The sequence below is a fragment of the Astyanax mexicanus genome, chromosome 19 (genome assembly GCF_023375975.1).
Source record: "Astyanax mexicanus isolate ESR-SI-001 chromosome 19, AstMex3_surface, whole genome shotgun sequence".
Taxonomy (NCBI): Eukaryota; Metazoa; Chordata; class Actinopteri; order Characiformes; family Acestrorhamphidae; genus Astyanax; species Astyanax mexicanus.
Window position 1 is genome coordinate 37,566,662 of NC_064426.1, and position 24,305 is coordinate 37,590,966.

Below are 24,305 nucleotides of genomic sequence, written 5' to 3' on the forward strand. Positions count from 1 at the left end.
TAGTGTTCTGGTACTCTCTGTACTTGTTGAGTAATGGACTCTCAAGAGGCATATCTGGTTAGTGTTGAACTCACTAGACTGGGCTGAGTGATATACTCTCAAGAGATTTATCCAGTTAATGTTCTGATAATCACTCTACTGGGCTGAGTGATGCACTCTCAAGAGGGATATCTGGTTAGTGTTTTTAAACTCACTAGACTGGGCTGAGTGATACACTCTCAAGAGGTGTATATGGTTAGTATTCCTATACTTCCTGTACTTGGCTGAGTGATGCATTTTCAAGAGGGGTATCTGGTTAGTGTTTTGATACTCACTGTGCTGGGCTGAGGGCTGAGTGATGCATTCTCAAGAGGGGTATCTGGTCAGTGCTCTGATACTGTACTGGGCTGGGTCATGTTCTCTTAAGAGGTTTATCCGGTTAGTGTTCTAATACTCCCTGTACTAGGCTGAGTGATGCGCTCTTAATAGACTATCTGGTTAATGTTCTAATACTTACTCTACTGGGCTGAGGGATGCACTTTCAAGAGGGCTATCTGGTTAGTGTTACTCTTGAGAGGGGTAGTTAGTTAAGTTGGTTAGTTGTAGGGTCATTCCCTTAAATCCTGGGCTTGAGTTTGTGGACTTTGATCATTTAAAATATATATGCAAAATATATGCAAATATTGTGTGTAAATATCCTCAGCATCCAAACAGCAGCATAAAGCATACAACTCCCGGTTCCTTCATTCACAGGGCCTTAACATACATGTCTGAAGGCTTCAGATGAATGAAATGAAAGCGTCTGGCCAAGTCTTGCTTTGTGAAGTGACACCTCTGGCAGCCTCCAGCTTTGGCAGAGTATCAGATGATTGTGCTCTTCACAAGTGAACCAGATCACTCACCCACCACCAGATTGTTTCTCCCTCCGGGCCTTTGATGTTGTCGGACCTCCTGTTTTCCGTCAAGAAGAGATAGCACACCGGAGTACCAGGCTGAGGAAATCTCCATAGATTAGCAGTGGAGCCGTGGCACCGGCCCAAGCCGTGGCAGCGGTATCGGAGAGGATGGGCTTATTTTATTCAGCCCACATGTACTGTACTACACATTGCTTATTCGTGATATGCACTGGTGTGAGTACATGTTGTTTTATGAGCTCCTGCTGTGAGTTGTGAGCAAATCCTGTTGATCGTTAGCCTTGAAAAGGAAGAAACGTCTGTCTTAAGGATGTAACCTACATAGATAAGGATTGTACTGTGTGTAATAAAACCTGAAAACTGCTTCTAAAACTGCTTCTGCCTAATGGTTCTGGATTGTGTTTTCTTGTTTGAAGATAACATTCAGTACAAAGTCCAGTGTAATATATTTCAGCTCTTATAAGCAGGAGAATCTCGGTCAACAGATTATGAGAAGTGTAAATAATGTATAAATTGGAGCTTGGAATTTTTTTCCAGTTCAGAAGATAAAAGCCTAAGTTAGCATAAGTACCCCCAAGTGTTGCCCCCTTCCAAGATTGACTGGTCAGTCAGTTAGAAGAATTAAGTGAGGCAAGGTGATAAGGTTCTTTAAAGGTAAAATTATTCTCACTGTACTCAGCTGAGTCATGGACTTTAGAGAGGGATATCTGGTTAGTGTAGTGTTGTGATACTCATTATAATGGGTTTAAAGGTCTCATTCCATCATTTTTTCATTAATTTTAAAATGTCTAGTTGTGGTCTCCGGTGTGAATAAATGTCATGTGAGCTGTTTTTTGTGAAAAAAAAAATACTCACTTGCTTTAGTTCGATGGAGGAGTGGGGACACTAATTGTCTCTAATTGGTTAATAGCACTGCAACACCAGGAGGCAGCGAGACGGACACCAGCTTACTGACGAAAACATTTAAAACATTTTTACACTATTAACAGTCTTTGCAATGTTATATGTTACTTTACAACATGTGTAATAATGCCCTGCTAAGTGCAGTTCAGCCACTGACCTAGTCTTAGAGTCTTTGTAAAACACCAAATCCACCGGAGATCCTATGTAAACCTATAGTTACATACAAAGATGGGTAATTTTAGTGGAGGGACACCTTTCAAAAAGGGTGAAGTAAGGTTGAAAACTAGTAGTGGATCAAATTAATGAGGCGATCTATTTCAACAGCACAATCTGCTGCAATTTGAAGAGTTATCTTGAAGAGATAAATGCTACGCCATGACCAGCAGCATCGCCCAACCTACAATCATATGATTGAAGATGCGTGGTGTGCTATTGGACGTGCTATTGGCACTCCATATAAAACAAAATCTGCAGGAACTGTGTGAGAAAATTCAAGCTGGGGTGCAAGATGGGATGCATGGAATGGTGTCACAGGACACCAGACATCTGGCATGTTGCGTTACTCATGCATAACACACTACTTCTGTATGCATAGCCCAGTAAATATGACCAGGGGTTGCCCATATTGGTCTGAATGTTTCATTTATTATTCATTGTTCCTGGTAACCTTCATTATATTTACTTACAAGGTCATACCTATTACAGAGGTAAACCAATGTAGTGTTAGGAGTCTTGCCCAGAGACTGTAAAAAAGATGGACGCCGTGTCGCCGTTCCCATTCATTCAATGAAAATGAAGCCAAAATCTTCCGCCATGTTGTTGATCCTGAATCCCGCGTCTGTAGAGCGCAGTAGTGACCAGAGGAGGGAGAAAGACTGTGGAGAGACAACCTACTCATTTAAATAACCCCACCCCTGAGGGCTGCCTCCACAGAGCTCACACAGTCTATGGTTCCACCCATACAGTCATTGATCCCACCCCGGCTAGGTGTAACCCAGCCCTTTTACAATAACCACACCTTTTTGAATATAGAGCTGAATAACGTTTTAAAAACAAATTCTGTGGGGACATAAATTAACAATATAAGCAGAGGTTACACTAGCTGTTACATTTAAATAATGGAGATAGAATTGCAGTATATTAGAAAAAAACCTGATTGAAATTTGTCTGTTTTGCCATTGAAACCTATGGGGATGGGTGGGGTTACTACACAGCTTTCTGCAACCGAACAGCAGGGGGCGCCCGACCTGTGGTGGCTTCACTTTTGAGAGACGATGCTCTGTCCAGCTATACACAGTCTATGGTCTTGCCTAAGGACTCTTATTGTAGCTGTGTAGCACAGCATAGTTACCCAGACCAGGAATTGAACCCCAGTCCATGGTTCCCAACATGGTAGCTCACTGACAAGCGGTAGTGTTATCCACTTCAACACACCAACCATCTTCTTTCTGTGCAGCATTGCAATCCCACACTTCCTTCTTGTTGAAACTATTTGAAGAGGACTGCATCAGCTTATCTTAGCTTGGTGTGTTTAGATGCTTTCAGTAGAACTAACCTTTAAGAGCTTACCGTTGCATTAAAGAGCGCAGCATTAAAGGAAGCTATTGAAGTGTTTTCACTAGCGGCTGGGGGCGTGAACCCCTTTGACCCACAAGCTTTCTAATCCAGCCGAGAAGCCGCGGAAGCCTCCAGCCTGTGCTGCCGTTACAGAGAGCGCTGAGAGGATTCTGTCTTTCAGTGTGTGCTCAAGTGCTGCTTCTGCAAGCTTTTCAAGGCCCTAATTACCAGCTCAAGAGTACTGGATAGACTGGGGGATGAGCAGAGAGAGTGAGATGAAGAGATAATGGAAGAAAAGAATGTGTAAGAGGTACATACTGAAAGAAAGGAGTGATTTGAGAGAGGTAGTATTGGAGTGGGAGAAAGCAGTAGTGAAAGAACAGAGAAAAGCAGGATATTTTGAAATAAATAGAGATAAAAAGCCCAAGTGGCTTCAGAGATTATAAAAAGCATAAACTATACAGGTCTATTCCCATAGTGCTGATCTTGGATCTGATATAAACTTAACTGTAACTTCAACTGTGCTCAAACTGTAACCTCTTTTAAGAAAATGCTATAACTATAAATGTTTAACTGCGTTTTACCTGCCGTTTCCACACTCAGTAACTTTTGTTCTTAGTTTTTATTACTTTTCTATTAACTATAATGTCTTTTAGCTTTTTCTTTTTGTAAATTGATTTCTTTTATTCTAATTTAATTTATTTTAACTCTGTTTTAAATGTACATTTATTCCCTTTAATGTATAATTGTATACAACTTTTTAAAACTTGTTCTGCATTGAGTCTTAAATCTTTCTGTACATCATTTCATTTAATAAACATGCCTTGCCCTGCCTAAGAATCTGATCCCAGATCAGTCTAGTAGACTAAGGTGCTCCCACTATGATCTGAGGACCACCAATTAGACTCCTGGGTTATGCTGCTGCTTCTCCATCAGCAGCCGGAGTCAGAGAGAGCACAATTGAGCTTTCTCTCTCTTGGTGGGTAGATGGCGCTCTCTCCACTCATCAATACCAATATAATGCTGGTCAGCACAGGTGACCAGGGGGAAGCATGTACTAGTCTTCACCCTCCTGGTATTGGGGGTATTAATAGTGATAAAGCGAGTCATAATGAGTAAATTGGGTAAATGGCTTTCCATACTAGGGAGAAAATTAGGTAACATTTAGAAAGAAAAAAAAACAATCTGTACTGTCTATTTATTCTCTCTGAAGATGAAATAAACTACTTTTTAGAATCAACCTCAACAAAAAATCCGCAGACCTCTGAACTCCAGCTGTAAGAACCATTAATTCCCGTACAGAACCGCACTGAATAAATACAAAATATAAGTATAAATACAAAATTTGTAAAGAAATTCTTTATCTTCAACATGATTCCTTTACTTTTCCCCTGCATTTGCTGTAGGTTTGTGTAGATGCCACTTTTTGCTAGCTCAGTTGTGTTGCTGTGCTAATAGCTACTCACTGTATGGGCTGAAAGATTCATTCACCTCTCTCTGGAGAGGGGTATCTGGTTAGTGGTGTTGTCATGCCTGCTATGGACACTGTAGTTCTAAACATTAACTCTTCTATTCCCACCTATGGACAAATCCAGGTCCGGAACTACAATCCCCAGCACGCATTCGCCAGTGTCATGTGTCCGGACTCAACCAATCTTGTTTCACTCTTAGGTTCGTCATCTCCAGAATTCTGAATTGTGTTCAGGTGCTACTCATTTTCTCTTGTATATAAATCTCTCTGTTAGTCATGTTTTTTGCAAAGTATTTTCTTTCCTTTTTGTATTTTCCGTGTATTCACTGCTTTTGGCTTATGGTTTCGTTTTTTTTTTCTGATTCAACTCTGATGTTTTTATTTATTCTCTCTCTGATTTTGACCTGCGTCTGTGATACAACTATGCTCTTTATTTACGTGCCCTGTAATAATCCTCTTTTTTTTACCTTGGGTGTCTGATTCATGTTTGTAGTGTTACAGGTGTAAGTCTGTATTCTCTTTCCTTCATGAGGCACGTTAGTTTTACACATTCTACTTGTATATGAGTTCGAGTAAATATATATATAAAAAAAAGAGTTATCCAGACTGGGTTTATCTGGATTAGGTAAATTATAGGATTACTGCATATTTTGCTGAAAAACAAAAAAAAAAACTCACAATAATTGCATTATCGACTATTGACCTCAATAATATTTGTTATTGTGATTTCGTCTATTGTGTTTATTTGTATGTTTGTACACATATATAACAATGAAGAGTATTTTAGCCAGCAACAACAGACCAATGCTTCAATCACTGAGACTCCATACACACAGTGTTGAATTCTGCAGTAGGTGAAGAAAAAATATTTATTTCCAAAACTATAATTATTACAATTTAGTTTTCTTTAAAAATGTATAATTTCTTTTTTGTAATCACATTCTACTATCATTATATCAGTGCCATTAAATGGTTTTAAAATGACAATATCAATTATCGCAATCATTTCTGGGACAATATATCGCCCACAAACAATTCCTATGGTGACAGGCCTAGCCGGTAGAGGTTTCCAGCTCTAGTTAAGCACGTTTCTTATGTTTTCTATTATCCTGCTGCTTTGTTGTTTGTAAATTGGTTTAATCTAATGGCTTTCACAGAAATGATTTATTGCAACAGTGTGATGCAACAGTGCATGTATGTTTGTTTGTTTGTTTGTTTATTGTTTCGATGTGTTCTCACAGTTTCAGCGTATCTGAGCTGCAGAATTAAACAGGGCTGCAGGTGGAGACCCTGCAATGCTTCATCAGCCAATCACTGCTGTGTTGTTTTTGTTTATATTAGAGCAGCGATACCCAGAGACAGAGGAATGAATTCTATCATAAACTATTGATGATAAGCAGATTTCCTCTTTCTCTCTCTCGCTTTCTCATGCATTCTGTCTCTCTCTTATATTCTAACCATTCCACCTTTCACTGTTTTAAATATTTTTTACTTTTCTTATATATATATATATATATATATATATATATATATATATATATATAATATATATATTATATTACATGTAGTTCTATTAATACTTATTATTATTATTATTATTATTTTTTTTTTTCATTGTTTAATAGTTACTTTTAGCTTAATGCCAAGATGCCTGAAAACTGTGATCAAAAACCAGGGATATTCCACCAAATATCGATTTCTGAACGTTGTTGTTTTATTCTATAAACTACAGACACCATGTCTCCCAAATTCCAAATAAAAATATTGTCTTTTAGAACATTTATTTGCAGAAAATGAGAAATGTGTGAAATAACAAAAAAGATTCAGAGCTTTCAGACCTCAAATAATGCAAAGAAAACAAGTTCATATTTATAAAGTTTTAAGAGTCCAGAAATCAATATTTGGTGGAATAATCCTGGTTTTTAATTACAGTTTTCATTCATCTTAGCAACATGTTCTCCTCCACCAGTCTTACACACTGCTTTTGGATAACTTTATGCCTTTACTCCTGGTGCAAAATCTCAAGCAGTTCAGTTTGGTTTGAACTCGTAATTTTGTTCCACCCCTAGTAGTAATTAGCTCAGTGGTAAGCCGTACCAGTCGTATATTTCGCTCTCGTATTTGATTTTGTGTCGTTCGTGTGGTATTTCTCTGGGAAATCTTTTATCTCATACCAAAGCCACTCCCTCTGGTTTGGAGGTGATTAAATGAAATCAGGTGTAGTGTTTGAACGTGAGACCTCGCTGAGAGCGGACTGTGTGTGATGGATTCAGATCAGACTGGTCGACTCCCTCGACTTTGAAGAGCACTATTGGGCAACGGACACGTTTACGAGAGCCAGGACTTCACCCGCAGTCACGAAACAATGAGAATCAGAACCAATCTCTCAGTCAAAGAACGTTTCCCGCTGCCTCCAGAGACCCAATTATGAGCTGTGAGTGCTCTCTAATGTTCCTCACAGTCGGACATCATCAGAAACACTGATATTTAATGTCCACTTTCAGATACGATCAGGGCACTCTAACAGAGCGGCGCTACTTTTGTCATTTTGTGATGTTTTAATTTTATAAGAATTTGCTGAATGGAAAATAACATAAAAATCAAAGTAGTGGTCAAAAGTGGTGGTCAAATATACGGTATTATAAGCACAGCTACATCAGAAGATTATGAGCATCATCTCTAGTGAACATATAGAGTATTTTGCAGTCCTACAATATTATTAATCTGTTTCTCTGCATACTTTATTATTATCCTGTGGGGTCCTGACCACTGCAGAACAGGTTAAAAAGAGGCCTTCTTCAGAACATGTCTGTTATTTAAGGGAGAGTGTGGTTCAGTATCAGTATGTCATTCAAATGCGTTATTCAGTATTTGTTTATAAATATGTAGTAAATAGTTTTAAAGTGTTTTTTTTTTATTTCTAAACTCTTGTTTGCTTCGTTTCAGGGTCTGGCTGGAGGAGAAGAAACTACAGCGTCTGAGTATCCAAACCATGACCAGCCTGGAGTACGCCACAGCTTCGTACAGGAGCACTTCCAGGCCCAGTACAAGTGAGTGTCTATAACACAGACTTTTCCACTGATTGGTAGATCTGCCTCACCTGAGTTCTGATTGTATTCAGCTGTTAACTTATGTATACCCATGTGAGTTTGTTCAACCTGTGGCGAAGTATTTATTCCTCCTGTTGTTTTTACCTTTGCTTGTATCATATTTCTATGACTATAAGCTCGACCTAAAATTCTTTAATATTTTTATTTTCCTAAAAATCGACAGGGTGCCTAATAATCCATTGTGGCTTATGTATGAATTCTACCAGTCAGGTATTAAGGAGCAGTAAAGCCACTCTGCTAAAGTACGGCGTTATAAGGGTGAGTTTTGTTTGTGTGAAGTTTTTTCAGCACTAAGGCTGGGTGCAGTAGCATTAGCATTAGCATAAGCATTAGCATTAGCCGCTAACCGCAGCTATAGCTCTTTTGCTGTTCAGAGACGAGTATATCAGACTGTAGTCTGTATGTTTGTCATGTTAAAACAAACTAGCTGATAGCACCCTGGGATCCTCAGTCTAGCACTATCGGGCGGTATTTACGTCCTGCTAGCGCTGCGGTTAGCAGCTAATGCTAATGCTGCTGCACCCAGCCTTAGTGCTGGAGAAACTTCACTGAAAACTTAACCTTAGACAACATATTAGAAATCTAAGCTTACTTTTTTCAGGAGAAAAATCTGTGTAGATTAACATCCAGCGCTCATTTAACTTTGAAAGAAAATGTTTTTTAAAAGAATTACAGTTTTATTTACTTAGGTGCTTCCCTAGCTTCCCATTAGAAGGAATACATGGTGACACCCTTGATGACTTTGATGTAGGCATCCTAACTAGTGTCGCTTTATGTGCCTCATAATCCGGTGCGCTTTATATATGAAAATAGACCAGAAAATAGATGTTCTGCTGTACCCGGACATTAAAATCATTCGTAATTTTAACTGTAAGCGTCTCACTTCCTGTCTGTGGCGTCACACATTTTCACTACTCCACTACAGCAACGCTGCAGCAACACAGACTTCTACAGGTCAGCCGTCTGCCGGGTCCTGAACTTTCTGTAAGTTATATATACTGTACTGTACATCCTTCATGATTAATCACTAGCTGCAGTGATTGGTGGCAGGCTATGTACTGAGGCACCTTGTACTTGTACCTGCTATAAGGTTTGACAGCTCGGCTGCCTTGTTAGGGCAACATGTCAGAGAAAGTTGGTGCCAATAGAGCAAATGTGACTGGGAGAACACAGCGAACGGAACGTATTATTTTTTTAGACCTCTGGCAGCTGGTGGTACGTTGTCACCTCACCTTAGCATAACGTAATCCTGTAAGGACAGTACAAACGTGGATTTAATGGGATGAAGAAAGGTGAAGGTGAAGCAGCTTGATGCCTTTTTTTCCTAAAAAATGGATTCAAATCAATCATGTCAATGATCCACTATTAATTTATATAAACTAAAATAAATAAGCCTGTTTTTTTCTATTGTATACTATATGTGTTTTCCCGCATTAACATTACTGCAGCATTATTAGCAGCAGGTCTATTTAGCCTTGCGTAGCATCACTACTGTTGTATTAGCATTTTCTATTATCATGTTAGTTTTACCTTGTGTTGGTAATGTGGTATTATCATTGATATTGTGAGGTTAGGAATATCGGTACCACTTTAAAATAAGACTACCTTTATAAAGGGTATATAAATGGTTAATTACAATTAGTTTATCATTGGTTACTAATTAGGTTGTAAATGCCTTAAAAATCATTAATAATCAGTTATAACACATACGTAAAAAGGGCAACAATGACCTGTTGTTTGCCAAATAGTGAACCCACAGCCAACTATATTGTTGCCCTTTCTACATATGTGTTATAACTGATTATTAATGATTTTTAAGGCATTTACAACCTAGTTAGTAACCATTAATAAACTAATTGTAAACCATTTATAAACCCTTTATAAAGGTAGTCTTATTTTAAAGTGGTACCGGAATATCAGACTATAAGGCGCAAATAATATCCTTCAATTTTCCCAAAAACAAAGGTGCTCCTTATGTATGAATTCTACCAGTAAGGTATTAAGGAGTAGTAAAGCCACTTCTCTGAAATACAACGTTATAAGGCTGTGTTTTCAGTGAAGTTTCTCCAGCACTAAGGCTGGGTGCAGCAGCATTAGCATTAGCCGCTAACCACAGCACTAGCTCTTTTGCTGTTCAGAGGTGAGTACATTGGACTGTAGTCTGCATGTGTGCTGTTGTGTTAAAATAAGCTACGTGGGATGAACCGCTAGCTGATAGCACCCTGGGTTACCGGAACACTCAGGATTCCTCAGTCTCGTGCTATAGGGAGGTATTTATGTCCCGCTAGCACTGCGCTTAGCGGCTAATGCTAATGTTACAGCACCCAGCCTTACTGTTGGAGAAACTTTACTAGAAACTCACCCTTAGACAAAATATTGGAAATCTAAGCTTACTTTAAATTAATGGAAGTGCTTTACTCACCAAAATAAACAGTTTTCAGGAGAGAAATCTTTGTAGATCGTTTAAATTATCATTGATATTGTACAGTTAGCCTCGCTCCAGCATCTCTACTGCTGTATTAGCTGCATTGCTTTTGCAGCATTATTCTTGCTTAGCATTTCTATTATGCTATTACATGCCTACTGCACCAGATTCCAGCCTTGCTCAAAATCATTATTGTGGTTTTTCCGTCGCTATCATGCCGTTAGCCTCACCCAGCATTGCTGCTGTGGATTTAGCATCACTATCGCAGTGTTAGCCTCACCAAGAATCACTATTTGTGCCATTAACACAGCTATTGCACTGACTGCCAGCCTTGCTCGGTATCATTATTGTAGCATTAGCCTACTGCAGACTTAGCATCGCTATCGCAACGTTAGCCTTACTAATGTAAGGCTGTGCTATTAACAAGGCTATTGCACTGACTGCCAACCTTGCTCAGTATTGTTAATGTGCTCATTGCTATCTTCGCGTTAGCTTTGCTTAGCATCACTACTGTGGTATTAGCATTAGCATCACTTTTATGGCCTTTTTGTCCTCCAGCATCGCTATTGTGGTATTTGCATTGCTATCTTTGCGTTAGCTTTGCTTAGCATCACAACCGTTGTATTAGTATTACTGCTATGGTATTAGCATCACCTAGGTAAAGCCTCCTCCAGCAATGCTACTGGGGTATTAGCATTTTGTGGTAATACCAGCGTCAGCCTCGTCCACCTTCATTGCCATGCCATTAGCTACTGTGCAAGCCACTGGCTTTGCTCAGTTTCATTACTGTGGCAATAGCATCGATAATGTGGCATTAGCCTTTCCCTGCATCACTACTTCAGTGTTAGCATCACTATCACTGTCTTAGCCTCCTCCAGCATCTGTACTACTTTGATATTAGCATTGTTAGCCTTGGCTAGCATAGACTATCATGCCATTAGTATCACTACTACACCAGCTGCCAGCCTCACTCAGTATTGTTACTATGGTATTATCATCACAGCCTTTATTAACCTCTCATATCTTCACTGAGCTTCAGTCGGTACCACTTTTATCACTATAGAATAAAACGAATAAAAATAATCAAATTGAAACCTTGTTTATCTAAAATAATTTGATTCAGAAATGGTGATACCCAGCCCTATTGACCCCATTAAAACCACATCTTTCACAGGATACTGTTCCTCTCCAAGCTTCTTTCAACATGCTGACAGCAAACCACCAGCGTTTCAGAACAATCCAGGTCAGAAAGACCCTTTAACTCAGGGTTGAGGATTTGAGTTCTACTCCAGGCGTCAATTCTGGGAAATGTGCTTTGCTATCAAGCCTGCTCTTTATCCCAGCAAAATTGAACCTTCTTTGGAACAGTGTGCCAGCTTCACACTCTGCCAAGAAGCTGCTCGGTTTAAGACAAGAACACCCAGGATGTACCCTCAGCAGATCTACAGTCCTGCTGATGTCTCCCACTGAAGCACTGAAATAAATACACCTCCTTGTTGTTTCTACACTCACTGATATACTCACTAAATACTTTATCATTATTCTCCTTTAACCCTATTCTTCAATGCTCGGAACCTCTAACACTCTAAAAAACAGAGGTAAGATATGAGTACTTTTTTGTACTCAAAGGTACACTCTTTATAATTGTACCCTCAAAGGTACAATATCAGTCTTTACAGGGTCAGATTTGTTCCCTCTGAAGTACAAAGTCTTTCCTAACAGCAATAAGTACAAATTTGTACCATTTAACCTGCAGCCAAAAGGTACATTCAGTATTCTGTATCACTGTACTAATGAACAATATATATTAAATTGCACATTTTTTTTTATTTGAAAGCAAGACAATTTTGGATCATCAAGTTTTTGAGTCATATTTAGTTGATGATAATGTTTATAATTTTCATAATCTTTACTGGCACAAAAACCATGGGTACAAAAAAGGACTTTCACTGAAAGGTACATTTTTGTACCTCAATATAAGGTACAGCCCCAGCGACAAGCTTTGTACTCTTAAATTTCTTAGAGTGAAGGATGAGTGAATCAGGTGCAGCAGTGCTGCTGGAGTTTTTAAACACTGTGTTTAATCAGTCACTGTCCTTCACGCTATTAGAAACTCTAACCAACAGATCAAACCAAATCAGTTTTACAACTGATATTGTCACAAAGAAGCTTTACAGAACAAAAAAATCAGACAAAACACTAAACATATAATACAGAACCCCCAGTGAGCGCAGAGGCAAGGAAAACCTCCCTCAGAGCTGCAGGAGGAAGACACCTTGGGAGGACCAAGACTTACAAATAAGGGGGGACCATGGTCAGCAACACTATTCAGGTTTACAGCAGCACCAGTAATGGAAGCAGTTTATATAAATTTGGATGTGATCAGCTAAATGTGGAGAGTGAACAGCTAGTCTGAGGCAGGTGAATAAACTGGATAATGAGCAGCTGATCTGTGGTGAGACATGGGAAAGCTGACTTCCAGAGGCTGGACAGGAGATCCTGAGGGTCCAACCTCCATCAGTATCAAGTCAGACAGGTGGGCAGTCAGTAACTCGGAGGAAGGCAGAGAGATGTTATTAGTTTAGACTGGATTTGTGTAAAACAGAGAATATATAACATTATCAGAGTGTATCTCTAAAGTATCTCTAAAAGCCTTGATGTTCATGTGGCCACGGTAAGACAGGCGATCTACAAATGGAGAAAGTTCAGCACTGTTGCTACTCTCCCTAGGCGTGGTAAAGTCCTGTAAAGATGACTGCAAGAGCACAGCGCAGAATGATCAATGAGGTGAGGAAGAATCCAGTCCAGAGTGTCAGCTAAGGACTTACAGAAATCTCTGGCACAAACTAACATTTTGGTTGGCAAATAAACAACAAGGAAAACATTAAACAAGAATGAAGTTCATGGGAGGACACCACGGAGGTGACAACTACTGTCCAAAAAAAATAGCTGGACGTTTAAAGTTTGCAAAGGAGCAACTGGATGTTCCACAGAAGTGCTGGCTAAATATACTGTGGACAGATGAATCCGAAACTGATTTGTTTGGGAGGAACTCACAGCGCTATGTGTGGAAAAAAAAAAAGCACAGCACACCATCATTAAAACCTCATCCCAACTGTGAAATATGGTGGAGGGGGCATCATGTAAAACCATGCAAACATATATTTTTGTGTGGTATTAGTTTAAGCAGATTGTGTTTGTCTATTGTTGTGACTTAGATGAACACATTTAATGGCCAAAAATGCAGAAATCTAAGTAATCCCAAAGGGTTCACATACTATTTCTTGCAACTATATATATATTATTAATGCAGCGATTGCTTTAGTTACGGAGAAAAGCAGGTTAGCAGCATAAATAGACCATTTTTACAAAGCATTTTAGATTTTTTTTCCCACATCTCTCAGGTTACCATACCAAATACCAGCTTTTTACCCTGGTGTGGAAACTCCACATTGCTCTCAGTGAGCTCTGCTGAGTCCTTTGTTTATCTAAGCTTGTTTAAAGAGTCACTTATCCATTCAGTCCGTTTCCATCTAATGGAATTTACTCTGCCCCAGTAGTGCTTTCTCACCCACAGATCCTCATATTACACCATCATTACAACAGCAAGCTCGGCTGCTGTAATAGTGATAGTATTAATATATAATATCAGAGTCCTGAGGGAACAGCAGCAGCACATTTGTAATTTTTTGCGTGGGCATGAGGAATGACATACTGTGCGTGGGTGTGTTTCAGACCACCATGGATTTTAGCGGCATCTTTTTTTTTTGTTTAGAAATTAATTTAAAAAATGTGCCAATTGATTGCAAATTGATACAATCTGAATGAGTATAAATACAAATCTTGCCAAAACATATTTGTGTTTTATTTAAGTATAATTTATGCAAAATCACAATTCAGGTATAAATGTAAAAAAAAATATTGCTATTGCATCAAAACATTGCAATATTTAATTTTGCAATAGTGCATTTTCAAAAAACAGTATTCATTTTTAAAGAGCTGCCACTATGATCGGTTCAAATCCCAGTCATGCAGCTTGCCATCAGCTGCCGGAGCCCTGAGAGAGCACAATTGGTCTTGCTCTCTCTCTGGGTGGGTACAGTAGATGGCGCTCTTTCCCCTCATCACTCCTAGGGGGATGTGGATCAGCACAAGGCTGCGTCTGTGAGCTGATGTATCCGAACCGAGTCACTGTGCTTTACTTCGAGCGCACTGTGATGCTACTCAGTAATGCTGCATCAGCAGCAGTTCAAAAAGAGGCAGAGTTTTACTTCACATATGTCGGAGGAGGCGTGTGCTGACATACCTTTTCAAGGATGCCTGATATTAGTGAATAACATCCACCTTTGGAGTTTGGACACATCACATCTAAAAAAAAAATGAAGTTTAGAAAAAGACAAGCTAAAAAATCGAGTTTAATTTGTGAGACAAGCTGACATTCCAGAAAAACACTTTAAAGCCTGAACTTTGTCCATGTTGTTCAATAAATGTGATACTGCTGAACAATATATTTCAACTATAAAAAATGCCAACTTACCAAGACAAACATGTACAAGAAAAAAACAAGGCAGAAGCAGACAGTGGAAAACCTTTCATTTAGGGGAAATCTTTCATTTAGCTTTAAACAGCCATTCTTCTAATGCTGCTGCTCGGATATATGTGTATATACAGCTCTGGAAAAATTAAGAGACCAATTGAAATTTTACCAAATTTAAAAACCTCTGGAATATAATCAAGAGGAAGATGGATGATCACAAACCATCCAACCAAGCTGAACTGCTTAAATTTCTGCACCAGGAGTAAAGCAGCATAAAGTTATCCAAAAGCAGTGTGTAAGACTGGTGGAGGAGAACATGATGCCAAGATGCATGAAAACTGTGAATAAAAACCAGGGTTATTCCACCAAATATTGATTTCTGAACTCTTAAAACTTTATGAATATGAACTTGTTTTCTTTGCATTATTTGAGGTCTGAAAGTTCTGCATCTTTTTCGTTATTTCATCCATATAAATGCTCTAAATGACTATTTTTATTGGAATTTGGGGGAAATGTTGTCCGTAGTTTATAAAATAAAACAATGTTTATTTTACTCAAACATAAACCTATAAATAGCAAAATCAGAGAAACTGAAGTGGTCTCTTCATTTTTTCCAGAGCTGTATATGTATCACCCTGGGAGCAGAATGATTGAGTGAGTGAGTGAGTGAGTGAGTGAGTGAGTGAGTGAGTGAGTGAGTGAGTGAATGGTAAAGAGAGAGAGAGACAGGAGGAGGTTCACTGATTGAGACACATCGAGCCGTGACAGCGCTGACAGTGATTAACTGGGTGATGTTAACAGCGGAGTTTAATGAAACATGGAAGAGTTCTTCTGCCATTACTCTGGGGATCAATACCCACCTTTCTCTCTCTTTCTTTTCTCTCTCTCTCTTTTTCTGTCTCTCTCTCCCCTGCTGTCTCTCTGTCTCAGAATGAAGCCATTCGACAGATGGAGTTTTATTTTTGCACAACTGTGTTGCTCTGGAACCTCATTTATACATTCAGAGAAACGACTTGGTGCTCGATACGTATTCTTGCACAAAGCTGTCGCCAGTTAATGTTCCGTTAACCCTGAAGAACCCAGCACTGATCTGTGGGATGTGTGAGTGGGTTTGGGGTGTCCTGCATTAAATGTGGGCGGAGGGATTTCTGCTAGAGCCACTTGATTGTCCTTTTATATGGACAGTTTTAGACAGAGGCTGCCGGTCATCATTCTTGTAGGGGTGTCACGATTTTGATATTTAATCGAAATCGATCAAAATTATGTCATGGCCTCGAGCCTTGAAGTCAAAAAGAGGATCGACGATCCCTCCCTCTAAGCTACGCAAGCAGAATTTGGACATTCTCATCTTCTTAAAGAAAAACTTGAAGATATAAAAATAACAGTTGTTTTGTCTAGCCTTAAATATGTTAATAGTTTTGGTACCTTAAGGAGCATCTTTCTCTCAGATAAAGTTAATAATATATCTTTGTTAAAGTAAAAAACTTGTCATTCTCATGGACCGAGTCTTATTTTTCATGTTTAACTGTTATAGTAGGATAGAGTTCAGTTTGTTAAGCTCTAATTGTTCTATTATTTTGTACATGACTGTTCCTGTATTTTTTTATTATTTATTTTGTTATGTTGCACATTGCTGTTTTAATAGTGCACACTGCTGCTACCAAAAAAAGCCACTAGATGGCATTACATATATATCTTAATTAAATTATTTAAATTTGACCATTAGTGCCTAATGTGGTGTATTACAGATCACTTGTATCACTTTGCATCACTTACAGTATATCAAGCCCACCTTTTGAAATAAGATATTGTAAATTTGATTAATCAAACCAATGACTGACCGTAGACTAATCTAAACCTGGCATAGGCCTCTCTGCTGTAAAAAAAAAAAAAGAAATAAAATCGAAAATCGAACCCTAAAATCGGAAATAAATTCGAATCGAGGATTTAGAGAATCGTGACACCCCTACATTAATGTGATCATCCACTCTGCTGTCCACCATGGGTGGTAATGCCTTCTGTTTATTCCAGCACTTTAGACAGGCTGTCAAGAGACAAAAGATCTATGTAGACTTTGCCATGATTTGCGAGAGTATGTTAAACAAAGCTCCATATAATGAAAATAGCAATATTCTGCATTGAAAGCAGTATATTTTTTCTCTATCCAATATAATAGTTTTTAGATAAATTAGGGAGTTGGGAAGAGGTGGGTGGTGATCTTCTTACCTATTACTTTTTTACAGACTCACCATCACAGCATGAACACGCAGGTCAGTATCCTCTGCTGAGACACACAAAGCGCTGCACTATTAAGATACCAAAGCGCCAAAGTCAGAGCTCACCTGCCTCTTAAAGGGAATGACAACTGAAACTCTGATTGGTTTATTTCACGTCACGCCTAAAACACACCCATGATTAATTAAGAGAATTAGTACATGCTTTTGTCTGAGTTAAGAGCCTTGCAAGGCATCTTTTTGGTGCCCTCATGATACCAGAGACCACACCGACATGGCCTTAATCTAGCTACACAATGTGCAACTGACATTTCGCCTGTAGATCGGTAAAATATGGCCCCATGAGCCCTATCTTACAGCCTGCGCAAGGCATGTTGTGATGCTCATTGCTATCTTGCACCCCATCAACAGTCTATTTTCACACCTTCTGCCTGCGTTGTTTAAATAGTGACATATTATAACCAATAGGGGTGTAGTGATTTGTGTATTCTTTATGATAACTATCACAGTACAGGGCTCATGGTTCGGTTCGCATAAACCACGCAAAATACACAATACAGGCAGCTTAGGAGACTAGTGGAACCAATAAATGTAATGCAAAACTAATGTTTACACAAGTGTTGCACCCGTCACTGTGCTGAAATCGTGCCCGGACATAGGAACTGAACGGTTGCCTGTCGCTTTCCAGTGTGATCGCAGGGTTAGGCGCTCGTACTGTCTCTCTCTCACTCTCTCTCTCTTTGGCTCATTCCATCTGTTTGTTTGTCTATCTCTCTCGCTCTCTCTCTTTCAGATCTAAAAGATGGATCCTCTCATGATGACAGTAGGAGAGAACCCTGGTTTTGTGCATTTAATAAGTGCTCCATTACAACATTTCATCCCAGAAAACAAAACATGATTACTATGAAGATTCATTGTTATTAGGAAGTTAATAAAGGTGCGGCTATACAGAATGCCCAGCCTCTTTATTTTTTCCACCAACCGTACTGAAAAGGTACTGAAATCGCACCAAAAATGTGGGGTTTATACTGAGGTGTGAGCCGAAGCGTGAATGTTCTGTACCATTACACCCCTAGGAATCAATGCAATCATATCCCAACAGCAGGCATTGTTTTTTTTTTGTATAAAACAGTGAATAAAACAGGAGTCCCGGTACTTTTGTCCTTGGATACTGTATTTGGATTGGGTCTGGGTGTTGTGCTGAAAAAATACAGTATAATTATCAGCTTATGCTCATGTTTGACGTGTAGAGAAATCAACAAAACAATAATTATGTTGTCCGAGACTTTGTGAACATTATAGCAGAGGCTGTGTGTGTTTTTCCTCCCCGTAAATCTGCTGAAGCCAGGCTTAATTGGGGGGTTTTTGATCTCCAGTCAGTGTCATATCTCCTGTTTTGCTGATCAGCACCTGTCATCCAGGTGTGTCCATGCAGCACTTTATCATTTACACACAATGTGATGATGTAATGATGTAATTGGTCAGTGCATGGTGCAATCACATCCCCGCAGTCACGTGTAAAGACTGCTGTTCCGCGGTTCGAGCTGTAGTCTGATTATTGTTTATTACAGACTGAAATGAAGATGTGCCAGATTCCTGCTGGACATCAAAAGCTTGTAATTGCAGGTTTGTGTTCAGATGTTAACCAATCCGAACGTCAGCACACCATCAGCTGATTAATGACAACTTTGAGAAGTATTAATTTACTGTGTGACAAGAAGATAATACTAGCATACTGTTGATAGAAGTAGAGTACAGTACCAGTCAAAAGTTTGGACACGTCTCTTCTTGTTTAAAGTGTTTTCTTTCTTTTTTTACTTTTTTTTTTTTACATTGTAAATTTAATATTGAAGACTATATTAAAGCTACACAAGAACACATGCAGAATTATTCTGTAAAAAAGTGTTAAACAAACCAGAATATGTTTTATAGCTACTTTAGATTCTTCTAAGTAGCACATTTATCATTTTATTATGAATTATTAAATACATTTCTTCTTAAATAAATCATATATTGTTTGATTTATTTTCTAATTCTCTTACCATTTCATTTTTATTGTTTTGTTCATGAAGTTCCTTGTTTTAGCTTACCTGATTAAATACTTTATTTTATTTATTTTTTTTTTTTTTATTCAGTCACTTCTAGTAGTAAATCCTCGGCTGCATTGACAATGAGGGTTACCCTCAATGTATTACAGAGTGAAAATAAAGGTTGATTAATTGATTGATTGATTTGTGTCAACAACTTGATCACTAGTAACAATAACTAGTTTTACAGTCTCTACTAGGATCGTTTTGTATGTTCTCTATGATGTGTTGCTGTAAAACGTGCTGTTTTGCGACAACACCAGCTCTAAAAAGTTCTATAAAAAATACATTTGATTTTAATTAATTACTATTTAACGTATTTTTCCCACTGTAATCCACACTATAAGCCTTTTAATGTGGTGCGACTTATGTGTGAATTCTGCCAGTCAGGTTGTAAGGAGCAGTAAAGCCACTCTGCTGAAGTGCAGCATTAAACAGGAGTTTCAGAAGTTCTGAAAAGCATTAGCGTTAGCCGCTAATCTAGCTATTTCACTGTTCACGCTTAGTGCAGTTTATTGGCCTGTAGTCTGCGTGTTTACTGTGTTAAAACAAGCTATGTGGGACGAAACGCTAGCTGATAGCACCTTGGTTTACTGGAACACTCAAAGTTAGCGGCTAATGCTAATGCTGCTTCACCCAGCCTTAGTGGAAATCTGGAAATCTAAGCTTACTGTAAATAAACCAAAGAGCTTTACTCACTTAAATCTGTGAAATCTGTGTAAATTATCATCCAGCGCTCGTTTGTCTTCAAAATATTTTATTATTTTTTTTTTTTTTCTTTACTTAACTTAGCTTAGATTTACAGGTCTAGCCACCCATCAACGAGATCTGCCGAATTAGAAGGAAAACATGGCGACACCCCTGTTCCTTACTAGTATGGCAAATTAATCTTATCATTCGGTGCGCCTTAAAATAGATATTTATTGATAGTGTGCATTATAATTTGGTGCACCTTATAGCGTAAAAAATTTGGTACTGTATATAACATTTCTCAGAGAACCTCCAACCCTTTTCCAGTTTAAATCATCCAGTATTTAGGTCGGTGTTCAGCTGCCTGAACCTGGAGAGGAAGAAGAGACGAGGTTGGCATTGAGTGTATGGGTTTGGGGTGTAAATGCTCCACTTCCTTTGGCACGTGTGACTGACGCCCTCGTATATCAGTCGCTTATAGGCGTCTCAAAGCGGAGCACTCAGCATCTGTGCAGCTGTAGAGCCGTGTTTATATGCAGAGAGCAAGCACAGCTGATGGGCCTCGTTTCAGGAATAGACATCTGTACACGAGCTGGAGAGAGAGAGAGGGAGGGAGAGAGAGAGAAAGAGGGAGAGAGGGAGAGAGAGAGAGGGAGAAAGAAAGAGAGAGAGGGAGAGAAAGAGAGAGAGAGAGAGAGAGAGAGAGAGAGGGAGGGAGAGAGAAAGAGAGAAAGAGAGAGAGAAAGAGAGAGGGAGAGAGAAAGAGAGAGAGAGAGAGAGATAGAAAGAGAGAGACAGAGAGAGAGAGGAAGAAGAGCAGACAGCTGGCTGGAGCTGAATAGAGCTTTCTTAAGCCTCTCTCTATCTCTATCTCTATATCTCTCACTCTATCTCTCTCTCTCTTCCTTTATTTTCTCTCTCATCTTCATTCTTCACAGGGCTGTCAGGTGCACGATGCAATTTTTTAAATTTACTTTAAGCTTAAGATACATCAGACTATATAAACATGTTTTACTGTATAATGTACTGTACTGTATATACTATATTTTTCACACTATAATGTGCATTTAAAATTCTTACATTTTCTTATAAATTGTTGGTGCACCTTATTTATGAATTTTAACAGTCTCAGGTTTTAAAGAGCAGTAAAGCCACTCCGCTGAAGTACAGCGCTATACAGGAGTTTCAGTTTAGTTTCTCCAGCAGTATTAGCATTACCCGCTAACCGCACGAAGCGCTAGCTCTTTGGACGTCTAGAGTTGAGTATCATTGGCCTGTATCCTGCTGCTAACCCTAGCTATCACAGCTGGAGCATCATTGGCATTAGCTGCGAGACGAGTTTATCGGATTGCAGCCTGCATATTTAACATGTTAAAACAAGCGACATGAGACAAATAAGACCATCCAGACTGTTATCAGCAAGGTAGACTGACATTGATTACACTTTTTCCAAAGTTTTTAAAGAAATTCAATAAGACAATACTAAACCACATACTGCTCACATGACAAAAGCATGTCTATAGAAGTAGAGCATACAATTACTGGAATGTCCTGACACCATTCTTGACCTATCCCCAATAATGCACCTTAATGCATACATACATGCAGGAAGAATGGGAAAAAATATCTCCTAAAACACCTAGAAACACTACAAAGTGGGAAATGCTTTACTGTCCCAATTTTTTTTTGGAATGTGTAGCAGGCCTGGATGAATAAATACAAATGAAATAAAGTTTAATTAAATGTAAGAAACACTGCATTTTAACTTAAGTGTGCAAGACCTTGCTGCTCCAATGAGAATTACAGAATGTGTGACTCAATGAATCGTAAAAGAGGATAAAGAAACCTGTGATTTATTCAAAGCTGCTATTTTTGAAGACAGGAATCTTTCCTCAGCACGCTTCTCCTTGAAAAGCGAGCTGCGTTTGACCTCATTTGCTGTCAATGCAGCAATCAGGCATTCTTTTCACTGGTCTCTGCCGTCGTTCTCCATTAGTGAAAAGTTTCATGTTATATTCAAGTAAAGCTCCCGGAGGGAACGTGCAAACTAGGAATAAGCCGCAGAGCTTTACAAAAGGCGGTGGTGAGAGTGATGCAATTAAAAGGAAACTGTGCGGTGTGTATCGTTTCCCACTGGCTGCAGCAATCCCATCCCAATCCTCATCCAGTAGCGCTTCACTGCTTCTGCTCTACTCCTCCTGACATCACTTCCTTTTAAACTGAGCATCGGTCCTCTGTAGCATCATCTGTTCAGCGCGTACAATTCCTTACTAATGATTTTATCATTAAATGCAATCAAATCCTCACAGCAATGTTTCAAAATCCAGTAGAAAGTCATTTTCTTGGACAGTAGAGACAGTTACTCCAACAAAAGCAGGATAAACATATTTTATATCAGTTTCTCAGAATAAAGTAATTGGAATTCTTCATCCCAATAAGCCTGTCTCTGTATATTTTGTTTGATCACCAGGTAAAACCTTTCCTATAGCAAAGAGAATACAGAAAGTTTGGTTGGCAGGTCTGACATTCTATACTTAGAATTTTCTTCAGCTAGAGTCAATAGAGCAAATCCAGATATAATGAGGATATGACTGAACAGAATTAAAGATGTGAAGATCCTTCTTTTTTCATGGTCTTTTTCTAGCACTAGGCTATGTCTGTTTATTTATACGTTTATTAACATATGGGTGGGATGGGGATGGGTAGGGTGGGATAGGTGTGGATAAATATTGGTGGGTATGGGTAAGGTGGTTTGGGTATGGGTGGGATGGATGTGGGTATTGGTAGGGTGGGATAGGCGTGGATGAATATTGGTGGGTATGGGTAGGGTGGGATTGGGATTGGTATGGGTAGGGTGGGATGGGTATGGGTAGGGTGGGATGGGTATGGGAAGGGTGGGATGGGTATGGGAAGGGTGGGATGGTATGGGTGGGTATGGGTAGGGTGGGTATGGGTAGGGTGGGATGGGTATGAGTGGTTATGGGTAGGGTGGGATGGGTATGAGTAGGGTGAGATGGGTAGGGTGGGATGGGGATGGGTATGGGTATGGCTAGGGTGGGATGGGTATGGGTAGGGTGGGATGGTTATGAGTAGGGTGGGATGGGTATGGGTGGGGATGGGTAGGGTGGGATGGGTATGGGTATTGGTAGGGTGGGATGGGTGGGGTGGGATGGGTATGGGTGGGATGGTTATGGGTATGAGTTGGGTGGGTATGGGTAGGATGGGATGGGTATGGGTGGGTATGGGTAGGGTGGGATGGGTATGAGTAGGGTGAGATGGGTAGGGTGGGATGGGTATGGGTAGGGTGGGATGGTTATGAGTAGGGTGGGATGGGTATGGGTGGGTATGGGTAGGGTGGGATGGGTATGAGTAGGGTGGGATGGGTATGGGTGGGGTGGGATGGGTATGGGTGGGATGGGTATGGGTGGGGTGGGATGGGTATGAGTAGGGTGGGATGGGTCTGGGTATGAGTTGGGTGGGATGGGTATGAGTAGGGTGGGATGGGTATGAGTAGGGGGGTATGGTATGGGGATGGGTAGGGTGGGATGGGTATGGTTATGGGTATGGGTATTGGTAGGGTGGGATGGGTATGGGTGGGATGGTTATGGGTATGAGTAAGGTGGGATGGGTATGAGTAGGGTGGGATGGGGATGGGTAGGGTGGGGTAGGGTGGGTATGGGTATGGATAGGGTGGGATGGGTATGGGTAGGGTGGGTATGGGTATGGGTAGGGTGGTATAGGTATGGGTGGGGTAGGGTGGGTATGGGTATGGACAGGGTGGGTATGGGTATGGGTAGGGTGGGATGGGTATGGGTAGGGTGGGTATGGATAGGGTGGGTATGGGTATGGGTAGGGTGGGATGGGTATGGATAGGGTGGGATGGGTATGGGTAGGGTGGGTATGGGTAGGGCGGGATAGGTATGGGTATGGGTGGGGTAGGGTGGGATAGGTATGGGTATGGGTGGGGTAGGGTGGGATAGGTATGGGTATGGGTGGGGTAGGGTGGGATAGGTATGGGTATGGGTGGGGTAGGGTGGGATGGGTATGAGTAGGGTGGTATGGTATGGGGATGGGTAGGGTGGGAAGGGTATGGTTATGGGTATGGGTATTGGTAGGGTGGGATGGGTATGGGTGGGATGGTTATGGGTATGAGTAAGGTGGGATGGGGATGGGTAGGGTGGGCTGGGGATGGGTAGGGTGGGATGGGTATGGGTAGGGTGGGTATGCGTATGGGTAGGGTGGGATAGGTATGGGTGGGGTAGGGTGGGTATGGGTATGGACAGGGTGGGTATGGGTAGGGTGGGATGGGTATGGGTAGGGTGGGTATGGATAGGGTGGGTATGGGTATGGGTAGGGTGGGATGGGTATGGGTAGGGTGGGTATGGGTAGGGCGGGATA

The 24,305-nt window shown here is 40.1% G+C and overlaps 1 protein-coding gene across 1 annotated transcript in view; it reads left to right on the forward strand.

Moving 5' to 3' along the window:
• usp43b (ubiquitin specific peptidase 43b) overlaps positions 1–24,305 on the forward strand; it is a 152,815-nt gene that overhangs the window by 52,320 nt on the left and 76,190 nt on the right. Inside the window, exon 3 of the mRNA XM_022665042.2 lies at positions 7,771–7,874. Coding sequence (XP_022520763.2) covers positions 7,771–7,874 — 104 coding nt within the window. The remainder of the gene's footprint in view (positions 1–7,770; positions 7,875–24,305) is intronic.